The sequence below is a fragment of the Alligator sinensis genome, unplaced genomic scaffold (genome assembly GCF_000455745.1).
Source record: "Alligator sinensis unplaced genomic scaffold, ASM45574v1 scaffold518_2, whole genome shotgun sequence".
NCBI lineage: Eukaryota > Metazoa > Chordata > Crocodylia > Alligatoridae > Alligator > Alligator sinensis.
Genome location: NW_005842779.1, coordinates 593,608 through 611,595, shown reverse-complemented (window position 1 = coordinate 611,595; position 17,988 = coordinate 593,608). Strand labels below are relative to the sequence as shown.

Genomic DNA, 17,988 nt, shown 5'->3' with positions numbered 1-17,988 from the left:
TAAGCCATCAGTGGGAGTTCTCTTTCTATGCCTTTTGGTTTTTTCAGTGCTTACGTGAGCTTGGGGATCATGTTCAAAAACATGTCCTTAGAACCGTGAGAGCTAGAAACCTAAAAAAAACTCCAGGAAAGGTGAGATCCTCCACAAAATTACCTAAGTCCCAGATCCCAGATTTAGGGCTTCAAGGAAACCACCTTTGATCACCAGACTTGCAATAAGATTCTGAAAGTGGGCAACACTAAGGAAAAAAGTCATCACAGAAGTGGATGCATTTGTTGAAATGTTTCAGTTCTCCAATCAGAGAGCAAAACCAGTATCAAATGATTTGGGCAAGCAATCGGAGATCATGAATAATGGCAGGAAGTAGATCTCATACTGTTTCCTAGTGTGCCCCCCAAACCAGCGAATGTACTTGGGTTCTGTCATTTTTAACAATTGATTCTGGCAGTAAAATTGCACTGTTTTTAATATGTGTACAGATGCCCTACCATGCCAGATTTCAGTGCCTGGTGTCTACCTGTTTGCATATGCAATCACTTGTTTTCTCGTGCACCTTCCTATCTGTGCAAGTGACTTACCCACTTGTTTCAGGCACCCATATCTTTATGTGCAGGAGAGATGCTTATCTTGAAAAGATTTCTTTTAATTCAAGGGGCGGAGGGGGGATGTATATGTTGGTATTAGACAAAAGTGTTAAGCAAAGTGAAAGTTAAAGCTGTAACCACCTGCAATTAGATGACGGTGAGTTGTGGTTCTCAGTGTTTCTTTTCCCTATGGGTATCGTATTCACGGTGTTAAGAAAGGGGCAACAGAACACATACTTGAAAGAGTTAACCAAATGAATGACATGAAATATCAACTGCCTCATTTTCTTATTAGAGGGCTGCAGTTTAGCTGGGCGAATGGAGAGGAATTGGCAAATTGGACCGGCACCTTTAATTTCACGGATGACGGAGCAGTGAAGAGTGGCAGTGACACAGGTACAAGGTACAAACACAAGAGAATGATTCTGGAGGGGAAAAGGCTGACCAGGGAGGTCTCTTTTTGCACAAGCTGGGAGTATTGTGTATGTAAAAGGCCTGATTCAGCAGTGCTCTCCGGTGTTTTTGCCCTTTTCCTCTTAATGCAGAGGAACCAGAACAGACTGATCAATCTGTCCCAAAATATTTACAGAGGACTATACAGAAAAGGCATGCTTTTGTGATAGAATGGGTGATATCTTGATCATTATAGCAAGACATCACCAGATGACTTCCTTTATTTCCACTGCTTTGAAAATCTCTTAAGGACTATCCAGTTGAAATCACAAAAAGGTTAACTTCTATATAAGCAACACTGAGGCCCTACCCCATTTGTAGTGTTTGTTAGTCTATATGTTACATAACACAAGTAGGGATTCAGTGGAAAACCAGTTGTATAATAAGGTAATTTAAATCATGTGGGCCTGAAGTATACAGTCAGCTTTTTGGGGTGCCAACACTTAGGTCCATATAGAGTCCCTTAGGTGTCATGATCCACCTACACAGGTCCAGTTGTGGGTTGAGGCCAATACTTGAGTTTTCTTAATGGAAGTCTCACTTTTAGGACGTGGGTTTTTGTTCCTTTCTGGGGGCTGGCCTACCTGATTAATGAGTCTGCTACTGCACCTAACTAGGGACTGATTTGCTTAACTCAAGCTACAGAGGTTTCTTTGTTTAGAGCAGAAGCTGTCAGGTTCAAACCCTACTGGGGGTCTGAGCAGAAGTGGTGAGTTTTATCAAAGGGGGACTTAAACTGCAAGTGCCCTCAACTCCTGCTGACTTCAAGGGGAGGCAAGTGCGCTGAGCATTTCACAACTCCAGGTACAGTAGCAGGGATGCTCTTAGAAACGCAGAAAGAAAAAAATAACACAGTAGTAATCAAAATAATAAAAGAGCCTGGACTTACTGCCCAGGTATAAATGCAGCTGTAGTCTTCTTGGATAAATTAAGGTCTTTGTGAGAAGTATCCAGCATAGAGTATTTTGGTAACCCTAGCACACTCCAGCTGGGAACTGATAGTATTTCAAAGGCGAGCGGAAGTACGAAGGCTGCTTTGCCAAAAATCATGCAGTTGCACTCAACTCGAGCAACCCTGCAATTCCTGTTATGGCTCCCTAAGCTGCAATGTGATACCATATCAGTGCTACCAGCCAGTCATTCTGTTTAAATAGACAAGGGAGCTTTATAAGAAGAACTAACTCAGATATGTTTTTAACACAGGAACAATGGGAAAAAAATAGGTGGTTTACATATATATTTCATTTTTTATTGAGCTTAAATGACCTCCTTTGTGTATGCATTCACAGGCGATGTATTGAAAGTCTTCCGCCTGGGCACTTGGCATATGAGAAAACTGAATGAGACACAAAGAAAGAAATCTTACTGCTGAGATGAGAGACTGAATAAATATAGCTTTCCCCCTTGAGGCACCCATGATTGAGACAGCATCCTTCAGCACGGGGTTGAGAAGGGAGATAATCCTTTACTGTGACATATAAACCAGTTACAAACCAAAAAAAGAGATGCTGCATTGAACGTGATCCTCAACCCACTTACTTCCCACCAAATTGAGGGGTGTGTAGGATCAGGCTTATTCTGTCATACAAATAGGCTCTAAATGTGTAGTGCAGATCCAAATTTCAAACCTCTCTGAAGCCCATTGCCAGGTGCCCATGCGTGGACCTGAGGCATTAGGATTTTGTGCTACAATTAAGTCTGTACCTATGTCTGTATTAGCTCTGTCCGTTAACTGGACATGCATAATGCAGACAAGGATGCGCTATATGTAAGCATGAAACGGAGGTCATATGTTGAGCAGCAAAGCTGCACGATAGATTGGACTTACTCTGCACTTTTGCCCACCTCCCCTATCCGGTACTCACTTGATATTTCCTGAGGGTTTGGTCCTAATTTTCAAGTCTACCAGCATCTTCAAGCTTCTGACATTTATTGAAAACTAACAGCTATAAAAATAATTCATTCTTTCTATCATACATGGAACTTGCTTCCTAGTTTACATGGGGCTGATTGGCTAGTTATACACACACACAAACACATTTATTCAATAAATGTCTCTCTCTCTCTTTTTATTTTTTTATATATATATATATATATAGAGAGAGAGAGAGAGAGCGAGAGAGAGAGAGAGCAGATGATGTGTTAAGAGAGACATATGTGTATGTGGAGTCGTGTGTGTACATATACTGCATATACATATCCACATACTCATACATGTATAGATCGAAACCCAGACACATTACACTTTATAAGAACATGCTATCACACAATAAATTGCAAAGCTATGCAATGGATTGTATTTGTTATGCATCTCTTAACACATCATCTGCTCATTAGACATAATCTTCAAAGTTCATTATACATATATGTATAATAAGCTTTAGGGGTCATGTCTAATGAACAGATGATGCGTTAAGAGATACATATATATGTATATATGTCTCTCTCTCTCTATATATATATATAGGGGGGGAGAGAGAGAGAGACATATATACATATATATGTATCTCTTAACGCATCATCTGTTCATTAGACATGACCCCTAAAGCTTATTATACATATATGTATAATGAACTTTGAAGATTATGTTTAATGAGCAGATGATGTGTTAAGAGATGCATAACAAATACAATCCATTGCATAGCTTTGCAATTTATTGTGTGATAGCATGTTCTTATAAAGTGTAATGTGTCTGGGTTTCGATCTATACATGTATGAGTATGTGGATATGTATATGCAGTATATGTACACACATGACTCCACATACACATACATACACACGCAATTTGAATAGCTATAATTATAATTCCATATATTTCCATAGCTCCAGGTTCATCAGAAGCGTACTTGCTTATATCAGTTATATATGCATATAATCATATGTCTATATATTATATAAACATGTTAATTATATCACTGTTGTATGTCATATATAGTGTTGTAGTTTGATAGATGGTTCCAGGTTGCGAGCAAATTACCTGTTCCACAAATAAATAAGGATGAAGCTCTTCTGTCCTGCACAGGGCTGTTGAAAGGATAAATGTATTAAACATTGCTCAGATCTTGCTGTAATGTTAGTCATGCCAGCACCATAGACGGAGAGAGAGCGTTCTGCAGACAGTCGCATATTCCTCAGGCAATATAACAACACATTTTTAAAGTAAAACCTTCGATCCACGTTTGTGGCATTCAAGTGAGAGGTACTGATATGCACAGGAATGCCCTGCTTCCATGCTGTTTCTCAGATTACCTGATCTAATACTGGTCAGTTCTTTCTATACCCTTTGATTTACTGTATAAAAATGTGTAGGAAGCAGTATTGTCAATATTCAGAGTTAAAAAAATTAATCATTCTTCAACCCCTCAAAATCATAAGACTGGCTTAAAAACTGTGATTTAAAAAAAAATGCAGTACCTTTTTTTTTTTCTTTATTTGCCTTCTTGTTACTGAATCTTTGGGGGTGGGGGGACACATTTTCAATTTTTTCCCTGCAGCTCATGAGGGATCTGGGACTGTTCAGCCTGTGCAAAAGAAGGCTGAGAGGTGATTTGATAGCTGCCTACAAATATGTCAAGGGACCTAGGTGAACAACTTTTCCAAAAAGTTCCCCCCAGGAAGATGCAGACCAATGAACATAAGTTAGTGGAGGAAAAGTTTCAGCTGGGCACAAGAAAAAGCTTCTTTTCTGTACGGGTACCTAGAATCTGGAACATCTCTGGCAGTCTTTAAGAGGAGGCTGGGCAAATACCTCGGTGAGCTTGTTTGAGCCGGATTACCTTTTGCCCATGGCAGGGAACTGGGCTTGATGATCTTGTAGGTCCCTTCCCATCCTCCTGCTCATGATTCTATGATAGAATTTAATGTGATCCCATGACTCCAGGAGCTGGAGCTTTGGGACGAATGCCAAATATCTGGAGAATTATGATGCAGTTGGGGGAGCTGGCAACACTACACAATATTTATTTCTTGGTTAGATGATTGACATAGTTGTTCTACTTCAGGTTCCTTACTTTCTTATTTTTTGATACAATAGGAACCAGGGCGATGCACCCGCTATTTCCTGTTGAAATGTCTTTGGAAAAAGAGAGAGTGTATTAGTAATCTACCATGTATTGACTCCCTTTGTTACTAGGAGAACAGTGCATGTACAGTACTTGAAATCTTAATCATTGCCCTCATCATCCTCTGGGTGAGATGCTGGTCTTTGGTGGGCTTTGGAATTGGTTGAAGTCTTTGAGCCTTTGGGTCACTAGTGTTGTCATTGCCCAGGCACCGGATGGCCTCTGACCACTGCCTTTGTTAGCTGATGTTGTATCTCAGAGAGCAGCTGGGTTATAACATCTTTATCTGTAATATCTCTGCTGAAATTCAGTATGTTACCAGCTGCATGGTTGGACCAGAGGATACCCATGAAGGTCTTAAACTTCTGCAGCTGCAGGCTTGTGGATATGCATATTGCCATCTCCCAGGATAACGAATCTGGGGTGTTTCATGTTGCTAATACAGTATCAGGAATAGTTGCATTGAATCACCTTCCGTATTCTTGCATCTTCTAACAAATGCATTGATTTAAGCTCTCAAAACTCATTGGCCAGAACAGTAAGACTCACCCTATAGGACTGGGCTCTTAATAGACAGAGGACCAACATTCAGTTGGAAGGAGAAACGGGAGGAGCCCAAGCCATGGCTTGTGAGATGAAAGAGCTCAAGCCAGTGATTGGGAGCAGACATAAACACGTACTCAAAAAATGCCGTTGTTCACACATTGTGTTGATGTTATAAACCCTGTCTCATGCTTTGAGATGCCCCTTAGGGGGTCATATGGATGACAAGATCAGCTGCTTGTTTCAATCAGAGCGATGGGAACAAACTGATTAACATAAGCAACCAGTAGTGTATTAAACAAAGAGAGGTCTTAGAAAAGACAACAGGCTCCCTGCAGCATGCCCCATCGCTGCATCTCACGGAGGAGCCAATGTCTTGGTGCAGTGACCTTGAAAACAAAGAGAAACCAAAAACTCTTCCTTGCCAAAAGTTAGATCAAAGATATTATTTTTAGAGCCATGCTGATGTTGCTACATTGTGGTCTGGAAAAATGGACGGAAGAGCATACATTAAATATCATGTTACTAACCAGGAGTCCTCCTCAATACAATCCAGAGTTGTGTAAGATGACTCTGAAGATATGGATAGCTGTAGTATTGCCACCAGAGCTAGTCTGTTGGGTTGCCTGCAGACCGGGCTTACTATGGATGAGTAGGTAAACAGAAGAGTACTGAACTTCCATTTTTTTTCCTCAAGAACTGCTATTTCTTTATTTCCAGATGAAACCTTTATCACTGTTGCAATATATAGATGTAGAACAGTGTCCGAACAACAGCACAGCTGAGCGAGCATAGGGAACAATCCTGCACTGGCAAGGGTGGAGAACATTAAAACATTAATGGAAATGGAAAGAAAGAGTTAGGCAAGCATTTCTTAGAAGGGTTGCTTCTGAAAATGGAGGGAGGTTTCGGGTGATGGTTCTCAAACTTTTTAGACTCAAGGCACCCCACAATAAATGCAGTGCACCCCTCGGTAAGCTTGAGATTCCCCTTGATAGAATTGAGACTCCCCTTGGAAAAAGTCATCTCTTAGTTTTCACTCCATTTTTGACTACAGAAAGATAAGAGAGCAATTCTTGTCTTGCAAAGAGCTCAGAAAAGATTATAGCAGGTCAGAACATTTTTCATACTGTGGATTCTTATTTAAAGTAACTGGGTTTATGTTGTGAATCATGTTTGCACACCTAACAGTGCTAACACGGTGTGGCACCCAGAGGTATCTTGAAAGGATCTCAAGGCACCCACAGCACCCTGGTTGAGAGTCACTGGTTTAGGGGGTTCAGATCTGAGAGGAACGATGTGAATGTCTCATCTGACCATCTGCATTAGCCAGGACATCGAACCTGATCTTCAAGCCTGTGGCTTCTGTTTGAGCAATAGCATTTTTTTAGAAAGTTCACTAGCTTTTAAGTGACGGAGAATCCACCGTGTCCTCCAATGGCTAATTATGTGCTTTGTTAATGGCCATGATATTTATCATCTGAGTTGGCTAGCTCCAGCTTCCAGCCATCAGAGCTTGTTATGCCTTATACTGCTAGATTACGGAGCCATCTGCTATCCGAATTCTCTTCCCCGTGTAGGTACTTGTCACTGCTTAACCTCTTGGAGAAACTGAAGTAGATTTGACATCTGAAGGGTGGGTTTTTACATCTCAGAACATTTTTGCAGCTTTTTTCTGAGTCCTTTCCAATTTTTTTTTTCACATCCCTTTCCAAGAACTGATACTGAATCTGGGGACAGTATTTCAGAAACTGTGTCACCGGGGCAGCATGCGGAGGTGATATCCCTCTCTTCCTTTACATGATATTCCCCTGCTTAGACATCTGAGAAGGGTGCTTGCCCCCTTAGCTTCAGCGTCACGGGGAACTCCTGTCCAGTTGATTGTCTGTCACTACCAAGTCCTTTTCAATGTCTCTGCGTCCCTGTGGCCCCATTTCCAAATGCACCTACCCATCCCTATCTGCTCTTGCTGCCACTGTCCTAGATTGTTGTGATATCATTCGGCAGGAATCATCAATCATACACTTATTGATCTACAGTTAGTATTGCTCCTTAAGCGCCATTGATTTTCATTAGAATATTGTAAAGACCTGATAGTTGCTCAGCGGGTCATGGTGGCAGGGGTGGCATCAGGAAAGGTGATATTAAATGAGAGATTTGCGAAGAGCAAACGCATCGTTCCCCTGAAGGACAGTTCATTTCTCGGGTAATTCTAGTGAACTCAGTAGAGTTGCACCGGGGTGAATACTGACTGATCCAGGAGGAGCCTGCCAGACACTTGTACTTGCATCTGTTTAAGATGGATTCATCCTTTGTGACTTCACTTCTCAGCCCACCCTCCGGGTAATCATTATAAGCAGCTTTCCAAGCACCAGGCAAGCAGTGACAGGTTATCACCGTTGCTGCGCTGTTTAGCAGACTGCAAGAACAGCCTCCAGAGCAAGGTGACATTTCTCCCCTTAGAGGAGGGAAGAGTTTACGTTGATCCATGTGCTTTAGTGTTCCCACTCCTTTACTAGTTCTGGGAGCAGGAGATCTTATTTAACAACAGTATGTCTCCAGGTGTCCCCTGTCACAAGGGACCTCAGGGTTATGGTTGATCACAGGATGAACACAAGCCTCCAGTGCGATGCTGTAGTCAACAGAGCTCCTAGCATACTGGGATGCATTCACTGATGTGTTGCGAGCAGAGCTAAGGAAATGATACTTCCTCTCTACTTAGCGCTGGTGAGAGCCTAGCTGGAGGACTGTGTCCAGTTTTGGGCACTGTGCTTCAAAAATTATGTGGAGAATCTTGAAAGGGTCTGGAGAAGGGCCACAAGGATGATTAAAGGCCTGGAGGACAAACTTTATGAGGAAAGACTAAGAGATCTGGGACTGTTCAGCTTGGGGAAGAGAAGACTGAGGGGGGACTTGGTGGCCGCTTAAAAGTATGTAAGGGGTGAATATCGGGAGCTGGGAGAAAACCTGTTCACTAGGGCGCCCCGGGGGAGGACACGGAGCAATGGCCGTAAACCGTTGGAGGATGGTTTGAGGTTGGATGCAAGGAAGAGCTTCTTTACAGTAAGGGTGACCAGAGTCTGGGAAAGACGTCCCAAGGAGGTGGTGCAGTCCCCAACCTCGGACATCTTCAAGAGGAGACTGGACAGCCACCTTGCTGGGATCGTTTGATCTCAGCAGTATTCCTGCGCAGAGCAGGGGGGTTGGACTCAATGATTTTTCAAGGTCCCTAGTTCCAGCCCTTGATTTCTATGATTTGATGATTGTGTGCTGGACAACAGGGTGTTAACCTCAGAAGCCAGACCTCAGTATTATACGGGTGCATCCCCAGACCCCATAGCAGGTTTCTGCTCACGTACAGCAGCCCTTGGACTTATGACACAACTGGTTCCTGAAAACTGCATCTTAAGTCGAAATGTTGTAACTTGAAACCGATTTTCCCACAGGCAACAATGCTATAAATGTGGGATTGGTTCCTGAGCCAAGGACCGATATTCTATTTTCACCAAAAATAACCCAGAATTTTGTACAGTACACCCTGCCATACCCTCCTGGACAAGTGGCAGGAGCCACAACTCCTGTGCCTGCCCATAGCCTCCACTCCCAGTGCTGCTGTGGGCAACTGGGCAGGGAGGCATGGAGAAGCTGCCCCACCATCAGGGGCTTAAGCCTCCAAAAATGCACCCCCCACAGGCTTAAGTCTCATGTACAAAATTAGGAGGGGGCTGTGGGTGGCTGTGGGAGAAGCTGGGTTTTTAAAGAGGGTTTTCAAAGAGGTTTGATCCTGGTTTTGCAGTTATATGATTAACAGCAGGTTAAGCACAATGTTCTTGTTCCATCATAAAAATCCCGGAGTGATAATTTTGTACGTGTGCTGGCACTGCCGGAGCAGGGGCTGTGGGCAGCCGTGGGAGCAGCCCGGCACTGCCTGTCTCACCGCAGGGGGAGCAGCTGGACGAGTCGCAGCTTCTCTCACAGCCACCTCTGGCCCTGGCGAGAGCAGGCAGATGAGCCACAGCTTCTCCCGTGCCCACCCATAGCCTTAGCTCCCAGAGCCTGGTGCAGCCCTGGCTGGGCAGTGCTTGCTTGAGCCTCAGACCCTCCCTCACCGCAGGGGCCTTGATCTGCCCTGCAATGCCCCTTCCCTTCTCCCTCCCCTTCCACCAGGACACGCTGTAAAGTTGAAACCCATGCCAGCGCTTCAAAACCGGGTGTCAATTTGCAAGCGTCGCAACTGCCATTCATCTGAATTTGAACAGTCGTAAGTCGAGGACTTCCTATAGTATTTGTATATCACAGAGCAGTATTTGTACAACTGGCGCTCCTGGGCCCCTAGTTCCACTGAATCGCCAATACTTTGCTATTGCATTGGCTTCTGTAAAATGGGGACAATACCTGCCTACCTTTCAGGGATAGGGTAGGGATTACAGTCCTCGGAGTGGGAACATGCTAGGGGAGCGTTAACTGTATACAGTCTTGGGGTCCAGAAAACATACACAAAGCCAATATATTTGGGGTCAAACCCTGAAATTTCTATTTGTGGCCAAACCCTGCAAGACTGATTCATGCAGCTGCATGAAGATATGCATGGGAGTAAGGCAAGCCTTCATGTAAAGGCTTAATGGCAGTCAATGGGATTTTTTTCCTTAACAGAGTTTATGAAAAGCCTGCAGGACTGGTCCTCTGCTGCTTAATTTCTCAGTCCCCTGCAGGGGTTGCTTTTGGAAAAGAGCTTTGCTGTTCCTGCAGTGAAGTCGTCATCCTGTCCATGTGGACTCACAGTCCTTTGCTGTAATCAGGCCAGGTTTGTCACAGATTTGGCAGGCTGACTTCACTACAGGAATTGGCAGGGTGGCTTATAAGGGGAGAGAGAACTTTTTTTAAAGACACAGACCAGATCTTTACCCTAAACAATACTTTAAAACTCTGGACAGCATATCAAATGAATCTGCATTCGTTTTCTCTGAGGAAAGACTCGAGCTTCAGACTTTTAATTTACAGAGCATGATTAAGGAAATTGTACTTGTGATCAAAGCAAAAGTAACCTGACTGCGGCTGATCAAAGAGCTGAGAGTTGCAATAGCTAATGGACTGCTACTGAGCCAAATCTTGCTAGCAAACTCAATAACGGGCAGAGCTATAAATGAAAGCACAAGGGGAGAAGCGAAGGTTAGAAAAGATGAAAGCTACTCAGGGCTGGAAAACCACAGAGCAAGTCACATGCCACTTCTGGGCATTTAGTACTCGAGGTCGGAAGGGAAGAATTGTCCCTCAACACTTGCACCTTGTGTGGTCTTAAGATCTGGGATTCGATGCTGGAAAGAGCTGAGAGACGGCACAGAGTCAAAACTGACCTGGATGTGCATGCAGCTGTATGTGAATTCAGAGGATAGGATAGAGAGCTACAGGAGTAGCTAGCCCACCGCATAGATGTGCAACGTGCTCAGTTGTGAGCCTTGACTATCTTTTTTGGTGTTTCGGTGAAGTTTTTTTCTGTTGCTCGGGGATCCCCAGGGGAGAGAAATTATTCAGGTTTGAGCAGAGGAAGCACGGACTAAGTGGGCAAAGGGTATTCTAGGTGGGCAGTTTAAACTCTAGTGAATATAATACGAAACGATGATTGTTCCTGGGGAGGTTGAAGCACAGGTCCCTTTTGCATAGGAGGGTGGTTGTTGAGTGTGTCTGTTGTCACTGAGAACATGAACCTGGCTGACTAATCAGCTGCCTCCCAGCCCACCCCACCCCTGCTTCTTGGCTGGATGTTAAATATAAATGCATGAACACAACAGGAAGGACAGACTTCTATACTATTACCTATTTGTGCTATTTATACTCTCTGATGCATCGTCAGTTTGCAGGGATTCATATCATGTAGAGTGGGAGTTAATAGGCAGAACATGCACTTACAACAGCGAGTGGGAGAGGGTACAGAGCTCCTCATGGAGAAAGTACAGCATGCGGCGATGCCGAGGGAAGAGGCCATTCTGCACGGTGCTGCCCAGCACTGATCCATCGACGAGGCGGCAGGTGGATGTAATCTGTTTGTAAAGCCAATAATGTCGGGAAGAAAGGCTGGAAAATGGGACTTAATTCTTTGCTCAGTAGGTGCTGCTTCACTGACTCCTTAATGGTGTTATGGCCTGGTTATGAAAACTGACTGGCACAGAGGGCAGGAGCCTTTCGCCTCCAGCGTCATGGCTCAAAGCCAGCTGGGGGCCATGCTGAGGAAAGTCCAGGTGACAGTTCAAGCGCTGTTGTGGGTTGAGCTTCACTCAATTTCCCGTTGTGCCAGTGTCTACATGGCAATTAGCATCCCATAGCATCCTGTTTGGCAGCCTCAGCAGAAAGGCTAGCGATCAAACTGTCTTGGGGGCCAAACCAACTTCTTACCCATCCAGTAGACACTGGCACAGGCACATACTGTCAGGATGGCCTGGAGATTGAGGGCCACCTCTGCCCAGCAAGTACCTCCTATTGTAGCTCCTCAGAGAGTTTGCGTTCGCCAGGCTTTTCCTCTGGCCCTTTGCACGAGCTCAGGAAGCAAGATCAGGGACCCCTTATACCCAAGGAATCCATTGGAAACAATTGGGCTGTTTGTGAACAGGATATTTCTCATTAAGAAAGGGCCCTATAATCTTCTAAAATGTCACTGTTTATACATGTGACATGGATCTGGGGTTTCCTTCATATTGCAGGTGCACTTTAATTTTTACATGATCTCTTGGCCCTTCCATTGCCTCCCTGCATCTCTTTCACCTGTTTTGGGGCTTTGCTATTTGGTTAAGCAAGAAACAATCCAAGGGAATCCCTGGGGCTCAGGAAGTGTCCTACCCAGCGCCCCGCTGGTGCCACGGGCTGGAGCCAGCTCCTCCCTCCGCAGGATTCCCATATGGTAACGCAAGCTGCTCAGCACTGGAGCTCGATATCTAGAACATGGGAACCCGGACACAAAACAGCACAGTGACGATAGAGGTATTCATCTGGGTTTCTATAGTTCCTGCCTCTCTTCAGGGACTTAATATGTCTTTCCTTCTTTCTGGGTGAAATTTAGCTTTGCGCAGAAGGCTGGCACATCACTGACACACCATGCAAACCCTGAGGGATGTTGAGTGGCACAGACCTTGTGCCGGATATCTTCACAAGGGCACGTTTCATCCTTTAGCAATGGTTCAAAGTGGGCACATTCAGGGACTGAGTCCCTTCCCACTCTCAGTCGTTTAAGCAAGGAAGGGCTCCTACAAGAGCGACAGACTTTCTACTGTTAGGAAAGCTGGCAGCGAGGGAGTGGGAGGTCAGGCCTTTGTTTTGCAGTTGCTGTTTTATTCTGCCACAAAGCTCGACTGTTGTCCATTCAACCTGCCTGCCTTGTGGGAAGAGAATGCACAGGACCTGACCCCGTAGCATGTACATATAACCCAGTGGAGTTCAAGCTGGGCTCCTAGGACATGCCTGTATTAACTCCAGAGCAAGCCTGAAAGAGAAATCCTGCCCACTCATGCCTGAGCCTGCAGATCAGGTAGCTCGGGCAGCTTGTAAGCATTCCTGAGACACAGAGTGGGCAGGACTTATTCTTCAGTGCCCTTCAGAAGCCGTGGAGATACTGCTTTAGTTGCCCTTTAGCGGCTGGACATGTAAAGAGGACTGAGTCAACCATTTCCTTTGAGATATGTCCTTTAGTTTAACCGTCAGTGCACCATGCTTCTCAGAAACAGTGGCCTTGGGTCCAGATCCCACAGATGTCCCAGCTGATATTACATGCAAATGCCCTGTGCTTAAATCAGGTGCAGTAGGAGAGCACTGGGTTGCGCCTTCCAAAATAGCACCAGGTAGGATGTGCTAAATTTCCTAACTGCAGTTCCCGTCTGGCAAGAACTGCTGCATATGCATAGTAGTAAAGGTCAATTGGCATAAGCCATGTTTGAATCCAAATGTGCCCTGAAAGGTTTTTGATCAAATCAGCTGTTCAACCAGTAAAAATTAAACTGGTGCAATTCTGTATATCAACAGGGCTCGCGACCTCTTTGTCTTCAGTTAGATTTGGCGTGTCAAATGCAGAGTGGATGCGTAAGCACGGGAGGATTCACCTACATTTTGATAAGACGATATGTAGTCGAAACTTGTGACAAGTCTAAATTAGAGGGTGATAGGATAAGGGGAAAATGTAAGTTATACCTTCTTGGGCTTTCATCTGAAAACACTTTCCAACAAGTGGGAAGTTCTTTCCGTATAATAATGCCATGTTATATAGACCAGAAAATATACAGGCACCTTTATGAAACTCAGAAAAAAGCCAAGGTTGTTGTCCTGCAGTGTCTGCAGACACATTTCCAGTTGGTTGCTACGTTTGAATGCCTCAGTCTTCATGGGGGTTCATTTGTACCTGGACAGGTATGAAGTATTTGATTTCTAGAGGCTTTGAGCACCTCTAGCTCCTACTGGCTTCATTAGGAGCTTTGGGTGCCAGGCCCTTTTCCAGATTAGATGCAGGGTGTCCTAAATGAGGTTTTCAAATATAAGGCACTTATTTTTAACTCCAGACTCAAACTGTTAAGGGCAATCATTCCATGAGATTTTTTTGGGAACTCTCATAGGAAATAACTCTCACAACGTTAATTGATAGTCCATGAGAGTTTCAATTAAGTGGTTATTGAAAACTTAATGTTTTGATGCCATCTTACTTTAGAAAAATCTTTGAAGTATGTTTAACCCACATTTCAGATCTGTTCCGTATATAGAACCCCAATGAAGGAAATCTTTATGCTTTTTTCTTTCCTTAATGAAAATACAAAATATCTAGAAGAGGTAGTATGTAGTTACCGACAAATCAATTTGAAGGCCATGAGAGACTATTACTGTCACTTATTGCTAGCTCTTGCATTAAGCTTCTGTTCTCACTCGCTCTCTTAGATATCACATTTTGATTAGTGATGAAATGTGACTTCAGTAGCTAGGCTGATCAGGAGCTTGGTTTTATATCTTTTGTGGTTTCAACATGTTTTCATTAAATTTAGTGGACAGCATGGGCTCCCTCTGGTGTCTAATTTCAATACATGACATTCAGTTTAATTTGCCCTTTTATTCCAGCCCAATCAATACGGTGGGAGTGTTGAACTGAGAAAACAAAGCCTTTGTTTGTGCTTTCACTGAGAATTTGATGTCCACCCTATTTGTGATGCGTATAAGTAACATGTAAATCCTGTTCCACCCTAAAGTAAAGGGGTCATATATCAAAAACATGTCCCCCAAAAACAAACAGTGAAAAAGGTCAAATTGTATAAAACTGTGGAGGAAGACCCAAATAAAACATTCTCTCCTTGGCAGGTAGAAGCTGCAGAGTTTAACCTGAGGAGGAAAAATTATAGTCAGATTTTCAAAAAGTACTCAAGCTCCTACGCAGACCGCTCGGGAGAGGTGGCAGATTTTCAGAAGCACCCAACGCTCCCCATTATTCATGGTCAAGGAGGGGCTTTGAAAACATGGCTGCTTCACTTAGGTTGGGGGATATAACCAGCTGCCTATCTCGGTACCTACATTAATGAGACTTACAGTGTGTAGAGCATTTTTTAAATCTGGCCACTTATTTTGAATTAGCTGAATGGAAACTGTTGGGTATTCTCTCTTGAAAACCTGGCAGTTAGCGCTTTTGTTTCTAGAGTGATGGGTATGCTTGGTGGAAAAGGCATTTTGAAGTCACAGATGATATCAGATTTTCGCTGTTGAGGAATATCCTTGTTCTAGCCTGGGGTTAGATCATGCAGCCGTGAATTAGGCGGGGATCACGGCACAATTCTCTTGATTCACAAAGACATACTTTAAGGTCGAGGGTTGGTTTGTAATTTTTGTCATTCTAGTCATTGCTCTTTTTTTTCGCAGGTACTTTGAGTTTTATGAAGGTCCTTTGGAGTACAACTCAACAAAATGCCTGGAGCTGAGGCAGGATATAATTGATGTGAAAGTGCTCTCTATGTAAGTATGAGCAAATATTTTATACAAGAGTTGCCTTTCAAACAGGCATAAACGTGTTTAATGAAGCTGTCAAGGACATGGGTGTCAGAGGTCACGACTTCATGGAGCTGTGATTTCTGCTTCATCCAAGTAGAGGGGATTAAGCGCATTTGAACTATGGGCATCTTTCCAGTGACTTCATTGGGCTTTGATTCAGGCCCTTAATCATGATAAGTATTTTGATTAGTGATAGGGAAAACAGATACTTTCTTTTATATGAGAGCACTCAAGGCACCCCACTGATGTTACAACCCACGTATTTCAGATTTCAAAGGAGTTTGAATAACTTATTAGATTCATAGATTCATGGATGTTAGAATCAGAAGGGACCTCAATAGATCATCGAGTCCGACTCCCTGCATCGGCAGGGAAGAGGGCTGAGTTTAGATGACCCCAGCCAGATGCCTATCTAACCTCCTCTTGAAGACCCCCAGGGTAGGGGAGAGCACCACCTCCCTTGGGAGCCCATTGCAGATTTTGGCTACTTTAACTGTGAAGAAATTCTTCCTCATGTCCAGTCTAAATCTGCTCTCTGCTAGCTTGTGGCCATTATTTCTTGTAACCCCCAGGGGCGCCTTGGTGAATAAATCCTCACCAATTCCCTTCTGCGCCCCCATGATGAACTTATAGGCAGCCACAAGGTCGCCTCTCAACCTTCTCTTGCGGAGGCTGAAGAGGTCCAGGTGCCCTAGTCTCGCCTCATAGGGCTTGGCCTGCAAGCCCTTAACCATACGAGTGGCCCTTCTTTGGACCCTCTCCAGGTTATCCGCATCCCTCTTAAAGTGTGGTGTCCAAAACTGGATGCAGTACTCCAACTGTGGGATAGGTATTCCAGTTAGGATAGGTATCATTCTGCCAGTCAGACAGTATGGTGTGCATGTTCTGTCTGCCATCTTTTCACAGGTATATCAGGAAATGTATCAAAGGAAATGGGTACACAAATGGTCAGTTTTCAGGATGGAAAGAAGTAAACAGTGAGATTCCCCCTGGATCTGTGTTGGGACCAGTGCTGTTTAACATATTTATAAATGATCTGGAAAAGGGGGTGAGTAGCAAGGTGACCACATTTGTGGATGACACAAAATTATTCAAGTGGTAAAGACCAAGGTGGACTGGTAGGAATCGTAGAAGGATCTGGCATGATTGAGCAAATGGTTAACTAAATGGCAGATGAAAATCAGTGTAGATAAGTGTAAAGTGATACACCTGGGCAAAAATACCCCAAACTGTGCCTACATTATGTTGAGCTCTACATTAGCTGTTACTATGCATAGTATAGTAGATTATAGAGTTGGAAGGATCCCAGTGGATCATTGTGTCCGACCCCCTGCCCCTGACAGAAAAGAGGACTGAGGTCAGACGACCCCAGCCAGAGATCTGGGAATCATTGTGGACAGTTCGCTAAAAACATCAGCTCCATTCTGAGCAGCTGTAAAAAAGGCAAACAAAATGTTAGGCATTATTAATAAGGTAATTGTAAAGAAAACTGAAAGTATTATCATGCCCCTTTATAAACCCATGGTTTACCTATACCTTGAATACTGTGCCCAGTTCTGGTCCTTACACCTTAAAAAAGGATCTAGATGGACTAGATAAGGTAGAGAGAAGGGCTGTGAGGGTGATGAGTGGTATGGAGGGGCTTCCATATGAGGAGAGACTAAAGAGGCCAGGCCTATTCAGTTTAGAAAAGAGACACTTGTGCAGGGGATATGATAAATGTTTACAAAACACTAAATGGCAAAAAGAAAGGAAATAGGGACTTATTACCATATTTATTATTCCTCACCATGCAGCAACTAGGGGTCACAAAGTGAAACCAGTAGGTAGTAAGTTTAAAACTAAGAAAAGGCAATTCTTTTCACACAGTATATAATTAAAGTCTGGAACTCGTTGCCACCAGATGTGGAAGCTGACAGTGTAGCCAGATTCAAAAAGGGATTGGACAAATTTTTGGAGGAAAGGGGCTACGGTAGCTATTGAGCATGGGAGCTAGGAGTACAATCTCTGAATTAGACTTTCTTAGACCTTAAATGCTGGAGGCTGCAAGTGAGAGAGGAACAGTGGAAAAAACCTCTTGTGTAGCAGGAATCCACCCCTGCTATGCTTACCTGGTAGTCGAGCCGATGCTGGGGAAAAAGTGGCAAAGCCAAAAGGAATGCAAGTGCAGCCCCTTTTAACTGGATGCTGGAGAATGATGTCAAGGGTGTGTGAAAATTAAAAGAGGAATAATGAGACTGCGGGGGGGGATGCCCAGCTGCAGGGACTGGAGGACAGATCCTGAAACTGGGGTCAAGATGTGGTTAGCATACTTACTGGTGGCAGCAAGGAGATGCTGGCCAGG

The 17,988-nt window shown here is 43.9% G+C and overlaps 1 protein-coding gene across 1 annotated transcript in view; it reads left to right on the top strand.

Moving 5' to 3' along the window:
- Nucleotides 1–838: 838 nt before the first annotated feature.
- The window catches only part of ST8SIA5 (ST8 alpha-N-acetyl-neuraminide alpha-2,8-sialyltransferase 5), a 50,037-nt gene continuing 32,887 nt past the window's right edge, over nucleotides 839–17,988 (top strand). The window contains exons 1-2 of the mRNA XM_014525282.2: nucleotides 839–987; nucleotides 15,516–15,608. Coding sequence (XP_014380768.1) covers nucleotides 839–987; nucleotides 15,516–15,608 — 242 coding nt within the window. The remainder of the gene's footprint in view (nucleotides 988–15,515; nucleotides 15,609–17,988) is intronic.